The sequence below is a fragment of the Quercus suber genome, unplaced genomic scaffold (assembly GCF_002906115.3).
Source record: "Quercus suber isolate HL8 unplaced genomic scaffold, Cork oak 2.0 scaffold_502, whole genome shotgun sequence".
NCBI lineage: Eukaryota > Viridiplantae > Streptophyta > Magnoliopsida > Fagales > Fagaceae > Quercus > Quercus suber.
Genome location: NW_027069951.1, coordinates 292,612 through 300,179, shown reverse-complemented (window position 1 = coordinate 300,179; position 7,568 = coordinate 292,612). Strand labels below are relative to the sequence as shown.

Below are 7,568 nucleotides of genomic sequence, written 5' to 3'. Positions count from 1 at the left end.
TATAATATATATATGAATATATGTATATAAATATTTAGGACTACACTAACCCATGTAAACTAACATTTGCTTGATGGGTAGTTTCTTTGGGTTTTAGAGTTTATGTGCAGAAAGTGGAGAAATATTTCTATAGCAGAAAATGGAGAATAGTCACCCACATTGCAGAAAAATGCAAAAAACTTTACTACACAGCAGAAAGTTAAGCAAAGTCAGTTTTGTAGCAAAAACTGGAGAAACGATCCTTCTGTGATAGAAACAGAAAATAAGTCCAGTTTGTAGCGTCGTCCCCTAGACTTTGGATTCAATTTTTGTGCACAAATTGGTAGCGGCAGAATGGGACCTTGGAGCCCATTTTGTGGGAGCATCAGGCGCAACTTCCTTCTTAGAAAAAACCTAAACTAAGCGTTGTCTAATTACATCAAGACACATGTCTAAAGAACAAGAAGTGTAAAAACACACTCAACAAATAGCAAGAGAGAAATATTGTGGTGTGTGTAGCAAAGTGTGTGTAATGTATTAAATATCAATAAAAGCTTCTATTTTATTTGATTACTCCTTTGTGTATTATTTATTTGTGTGTGGTGAGATTTATCGCAAAGTATTTAACAAAATACTTCTCTTTGAATGTCAAATTTATTTTGACAAAACTTCCACAACAGCAAATCTCTATAGAGGCTCTAGTAAAATCTCAATTAAATGAATAAGAAAGAGAAGTTGTAGACTATCAATTCTCAAGCTCAATTGGTTACCAAACCAAACAGCTCTTGCAAAATAACACTGAGAGAATAAATGCAATTAAGTTTCCGAATCAAAGCCACATAAATGACATTTTAAATCCCTGGTAGTAAGAATGTTTGATACGATTCCCCATAAAGGACACTTTGTGAACTCAAATATATATATTATATATATTATATATTTTTTTCAATTGTCATTCACATTTAATAACATGCCTACCCACAACCCAAAAAAAAAAAAAAACAAAACATAGATTTTATCTAAAGCAAACGCATTAACATACTTTGATTTTTTTAAAAAAATTTTAATTTAATAAGTACGAACATACTTTGAAAATCATTTATGTTAATTCAACAATAATCAACTGATAGAGTCTTTAATGATTGAATAAGAGACATGGGGTTCAATCCCTACTTACAGTTAAAACCGATTGGTGTCATGATTTGATGATAAAGAGTCATCATCAGGAGTAGACGCCATAGGTTAAAACTTTCTATATATATATATATATATAAATAATAATAATAGCAATTGTTGATGCCTACTTTTGACAAAAGGTCCAATGGCAGAAGAAGCCCAACAATAAGGAAAATGAGAGGAAAAATGAGTATAAGTGGTAAAAGTAAGATAATAATCTCAATGGGCCAATATGGCAGGAATGACAGATAGCAAGCCCATGGAAACAAATAAGTGGTAAAAGTAAAGCAAATGGGCTGAGAAAACCCAAGAAAAGAGGTAGTAAACCCAATGGACTAACATGGTAGGAATGACAGCCAATAGACCCATGGGCATAATAAAAGGTAAATGTAAATTAAATGGGCCGGGGAAGCCCAAGAGAAGAGGTAATGAATTCAATGAGCCAACGTGGTAGGAATGACAGCCAGCAAGCTCATAGGCATGACAAGAAAATGAATAGCAGAAATGGAAGCCTAGTGGGCTAGACGGGTGGAAACTTCTGCCCAGACAATGCCCAATCCACAAGGAAAATGAAGAGAGGAAGTACAAGCCCAAAAGCCCACGCATTCTTCACATCATGGGAGATAAACACAAATCTAGTACACACAGCAAAACGAGACAAGGCAAGAACGGCAAGAATGACGTGGGAGTAAATGAAGACAAACACAAAGGATAGTGGAACTCACACAAGGTCCGAGGCACCACCTACTTGTACCTAACCAATACAGGAGAGGTGAGCCATCGGTCAAGGGATTTAAAGGGTGTGGTTTGGTGGCAGGGAGAAGATGGGGTCTATTTTGGGGTTTCTCTCGAGGCTTCTTTTGGGGAAATGCCTTGCTGGGATGACATTTTGCCCAAAAAGGCAAGCAAAGGGCTGGGGCCACTTAATGCATGCCATAGAGATAGGTATAAAAAGAGCTTCCAATCCTTATCCATTCGGGAAGGTAGAAATTGAGAAAGGAGAGAAACAAAACAAGGAATTTTGTCTGGGGATGAAGAGTGGTGCAACAAGCACACTCTATTAGTAGCGGAGCAACCAATAGGTTAGTGGGCAATCCTGGAGAGATGCTCACAAGAAACCAAAAACGGTTGGTGAAGCCTTAGGGACAAAAGGGAGAAATCCCATAGAATCAAATAGTATAAAAGGAAGCGAGGTAACCATGACTAAGGAGGAACACACATGGAGAGAAGAGTAAGAAAGAAACTAAGAATTAGAGAACAAAAGAAAACTAAGTGGTAAAAAAGGAAGAGAGAAAACACAGCAGAAATAGAAGCATGCATCAGTAGACTATCTTTTATTTCTCTCTCAACATTCCCACTCTCTAAAACTCTACAAATTGGAATTCAAAGCCATTTGGGCCATTTCCCCAGCACGAGTAATTTCAATGGTAGAAACCTGTAACGAGATTACCTGTGTTGGCATTTGGTTCCCTTCTTGGACCTGTTCTAGCTGAATGATCCAACCTTAGACTGGGAAAGCTAGCCATCTCTTATTACACTTGCTTAGAATTGTCATCACCATTCTGTAGTGGTACTTTTTAGTTTGTTTGACGTTCTCGTGGTTATTCATTTCTTTGTAGTGTTTTATGTTTTTTAGCTATTCTGCTGTGATTTCCTTATTTCTATTTGTTGTATCAGTTGTTTTGCGGTAACCTCGTTTATTTTATTTGCGGTAATAGTTGTTTTGCTGTAGTTTCACTTTGGTATACTTTATCATAGAAGTCATTTTGTTGTAGTTTCTTTTGCTATGCTAGTTGTGATAGTTATTCTGCTACAACTATATTGCTGTGCCCAGCCTATCGTACAATTTCTGAACTGTCTCAACGTTGGGCATGCCTGGCTTGCGCACAAGCTGGCCTGCGGTATGATTCCAATGAGGCCAGTCCTAAATCCTTTACCCACTAACTCACACCTTGGTGTAGCAGACGGGTTCAGCCCATCAACTAAAAAGGCCCCACAACAATCAACACTCTTATAAAAAAATCAAGGCAAAAATGCAAAACTAACCCTTTAACTTTCACTGTTTTTCATTTCAATCCTCTTACTTTCAGTTTTGTCAATTTAGTTCTCTAACTTTTAATTTTTGTCAATTCAAGGTTTCGTTACAACTCAGTTAGTGTTGCCGTTAGATATGCTTGAAACGATGCCGTTTTGCTCTTTTTTTTTTTGTTAACTCAGAATTAAAATAAAATAAGAAAATTCTAAAAAAAAAAAAAAAAGGAAAAAAAAAAAGAAAAAGAAAAAGAGAGAAGACATTAAGGGAACGACGTCGTCGTTCCCTTTCCCTAAATCAAAACAAAGAAAGTGCATAAAGAGGGTCTGAAACGGAGAGTATTCATCTTAAAACATAGAGTAAATTAGATAGAACTACAACATGTGATGCTCCTATAAATCTAAGTTTTAATACTCAACAGAAAAAGACACCAAACACATAGAAATTCATTGTTCTGCTGCTACTTATACCAAAAACACACACACACACACTAAAAAAACTAGGTTTTCATCACTTACCCAAAACTTGGCCGAAGCTGGAGCTACAATATACACCCACCACCGATTCAGAACTCGATTCAGTCAATATAGGGATTCTCGGTCTAAATTTTTTAGCCTCAATCTCTGCAAATCGGTCTTCATCATAACTCAATCATTGATTATGTTAAACCGATTCATAATATCTCTGCAAATTTTTCTCGAACAGTCAAACCGAATCAAACAGACTCAGTTTCCTACTCGGTCTCTCTCTCTCAGTCCGACTCAATTTCTCATGCTAGGTCTCTCTCTCTCTCTTTCTCTCTCTCATTTCGACTCAATTTCTCTCTCAAACAGACTCAGGCTCTCTCTTAAATTCCCCAATTACTCTAAGTTAGGAATTTGGGTGGGGTGATTTCTTTGTTTTGATTCAGGGAAGGGGAATGACGACGTCGTTCCCTTAATGTTTTTTTCTTCTTATTTTTTTTATTCTTCTTATTTATTTATTTATTTCAAATTTTTCTTATTTTATTTTAATTCTGAGTTTAAAAAAAAAAACAGAGAGCAAAATGGCGTCGTTTCAAGCATATCTAACGACAACACTAACTGAGCCGTAATAGAGTCTTGAATTGACAAAAATTAAAAATTAAAGGACTGAATTGACAAAATTAAAAGTTAGAGGACTGAAATGAAAACAATAAAAATTAGATAGTCAATTTTGCATTTTAGTCAAAAATCAACATTCTTCTCCAAAAAGATAAAAGTAAAAAAACGGTTGTTAATTATAAAAATCATCTAAAAACTGAACCAAAATTTACCAGCTAAATTCGGAGCCCATGATTGAGTATAGATAGATAGCCCAATTGAGAGAAAGTCAATCTCGGTATCCCCAACAAAGAAATGGGTCAGAAACTCTGAACTCAAAGCTCAAACCCAATCATCAACCATCCACCAAAATTGGAGCAAATTTTCCCCCAAAACCAGAAATCAAATCCAATCCAATCCAATCCAAGGTGTGAAGAAGTACATCTTGTTTGCTAAACTGGAAATGAAATGATCGAATCAAAATGATGGCTTCATATCCAAGCAGCAGCATTCATTTCACATGCCTCCGGTGCCCCTCCGATTCCCCCTGCATTTCCTCCGCTTCTCCTTTTCTTAAATTTTTCTACTCCACCATTCCCGGCCCTTACCTTAAAAAGGTATCACCTTTCCTAATATATAATTAATACTCTCACTTCTTACTTTATATAAATATAAATGCTAACAACTATACCTAATATACTTGTTGTGTCTCTCTCATACTCATAGACTCAAACATTTCCTCTTGTTTTTATTATAGCACCCCCAGATCTTGTCTTCCAAACCTCCTCGGCGCCGTAGCTTTGTTACCTCGACTTCCACGAGGGCGCAAATGGCCGCCACCGAGGAGAAACCCATCTCACAAGACAGAATGCTGGTCAGTCACTCACTTTTTGTTTTGTTGTTGTTGTTGTTGTTTTCAAATTTCAGATTAAGAAAATCTATGTCTTATTTATTTTATTAGCAATTTTGGAAGTATTCATTAAACAAAAAAAAAGTTTTTTTTTTGGGAAGGAAAAATGGTGCCGAACAATGTGCTAGCTTCCAAACTATGCTATTACAAATTGGGTTGTTGTTTATTTATGTTATTGGGATTTTTGGGTTCATTGCATTTCTGGGCAGACTAATCAATTGTTGGGTTGGTTTGGGGTATAATAAGCTAACTAGTTAAATTAATTGAATGGAATGGATTTCAGGTATTTGTGCCTCCACATCCATTGATCAAGCATTGGGTTTCAGTTCTAAGGAATGAGCAAACTCCTTGTCCCATATTTAGTAAGAAACAGAATTATGCTGAATTTTCAAATTTTCAATTTGGGTTCTTGTAATTGTAAATTCTATTACGTGTTGCAAACATGTTTGAGATTTGTTGTAATCATGCCTATTCTATAGGATAGACCTTTATGCATTTAAATTTTCTTGATGTGTCGATCCCAGTAGAATGCTGTAAAGGAATTATTTATATATATATATATATAGGGTTGGGTTCAATTTACATTTAATGTAACTTTAAGTTGTGTTACACCACTCTATTTTTTTTTTTTTTATTATATGCAAATTTTAACAAATCTACCCTTGGATTAGATTTTTTTTCTTATGCTCTACATGCTTGCAAAATTTCAAGATAATCTGAGATTAATAACTATGTCATTGATCAAGTGTTTAAATTTCAAGTTTTGATGTTTAAAATTGTGCATAAAAGATGGGTTTTTAGATTGAATAGTAAATTGCATATGATTGGCACAAAACTTGGTATGCATGTTAAGAACATATTTAACATGTAATCCAATTGTGGGATTTTTGAAATATCAATCTAATAAAAAAATATTAAGTGGAGTGTAATATAGTTTAGAGTTACACTAGGTGTAACTTGAACCCAACCCATATAAGATAAAAAAAATGTTAGCTTCACCATAAACAGAACATATTGTAACATCACTCTATTTTCAAGGGCTTTTGGTCCTTTTTTCTTCTATTGATTCTGACTTGGGTTTAACATTTTTAAATTTCAAATATTGTAGGGAATGCAATGGCTGAGTTGGGGAGACTACTAATGTATGAAGCTTCGAGGGATTGGTTGGTTAGTAGAGTAGATGCATTGTGCATGAAAATTGTCAATTTTGATAATCCTAGTGTTTCATCTTTATCTTTTTCCTTTCTATATGTTTGTGTTTCAAATTTACTTTTGAAATGCATGCATTTTATTTGCGGTTTCTATTTATAGTGCATACAAATCTACGTAATGGCATTTATTTGTGAATGATGAAATTCCAAGCAAACGTGATACATAGTGCTATCCCTGCTAACAGGGTTGTCCAAGATGCTCTTTCATTTTCTAGTGTGATTAAGATATATGTTTCTTTTAATTACATTTCACTATTCTTGTTATCTTGTCATCTTTCTTTGCCTCCCTCCCATAGAGAAATTTATAAGAATTAGAAAATCTTGGAATTCATCACTAGGTATTAAATTAGACAATGTTTTCTATAATACAGAAATAACTTGAAAGTTAATCTTTCCTTTTTTCTTTTTTTTTTGGATAAAAAAATATGATGTTTTCTAATATTAACCTATACACAAAACTCCTACACTTATGCTTTTGCAGCTAGATTTTCGTTAGATGTTTTGGATTATTTGTTTGTTTTCAGCCGAATCCATTGTTTGTTTGAGCTTTTCTTATTTGCTTTTAAGGTTTGATTGTGGAAAATCTAGCAAATTTTTATTTGCTCAGCAGAACCTTTTTTATGTTTGTAATTTTTTTTTTCCTTTCTGTGTTTTCACTGATATCAGCCTACCATCATGGGGGAGATTCAATCACCAATGGGAGTTGCCTCAGTTGAGTTCATAGATCCAAGGGAGCCTGTGATGGTGAGTTTATGGTAGCAGTTTTGCTTGTGTTTCTTTACTTTTGTTACTCTCTTGGGGTGATTGTAAGTTGTATAGCTGGAATTGGTTAGATATCTGATGGTTATTATATTAAATTACACTTTTGACCTTTAAAGTTTGGGATGGTTTTCATTTTAGTGCTTTGAGTTTGAGATTTTTCATTTTGGTTCACAAAGTTTGAATCTATTTTCAAAATGGTCATTCCGTCCATATCTGTGACTAATCTGGCAGCTAAGAGAGAGAGAGAGAGAGAGAGAGAGAACGTCATCTTTTTGTTGGAACTTAACGGCCGGATCCATCATGGAGATAAACGGAAGGACAATTTTGAAAACGGAATCAGACTTGGTGGACCAAAATGAAAATCTCAAATTTAAACGTCCAAAATGGAAACAAGCCCGAAACTTTTGTTGGGGGGGGGGGGGGGGAAAAAGGGGAAT

The 7,568-nt window shown here is 34.9% G+C and overlaps 1 protein-coding gene across 1 annotated transcript in view; it reads left to right on the top strand.

Annotated features, from left to right (window-relative positions):
* The first annotated feature begins 4,477 nt into the window (after window positions 1–4,477).
* LOC111986760 (uracil phosphoribosyltransferase) overlaps window positions 4,478–7,568 on the top strand; it is an 8,019-nt gene continuing 4,928 nt past the window's right edge. The window contains 5 exon segments of the mRNA XM_065763291.1: window positions 4,478–4,865; window positions 5,006–5,122; window positions 5,442–5,520; window positions 6,267–6,325; window positions 7,036–7,113. Of these exon segments, the coding sequence (XP_065619363.1) occupies window positions 4,731–4,865; window positions 5,006–5,122; window positions 5,442–5,520; window positions 6,267–6,325; window positions 7,036–7,113 (468 nt within the window). The 5' untranslated portion in view covers window positions 4,478–4,730.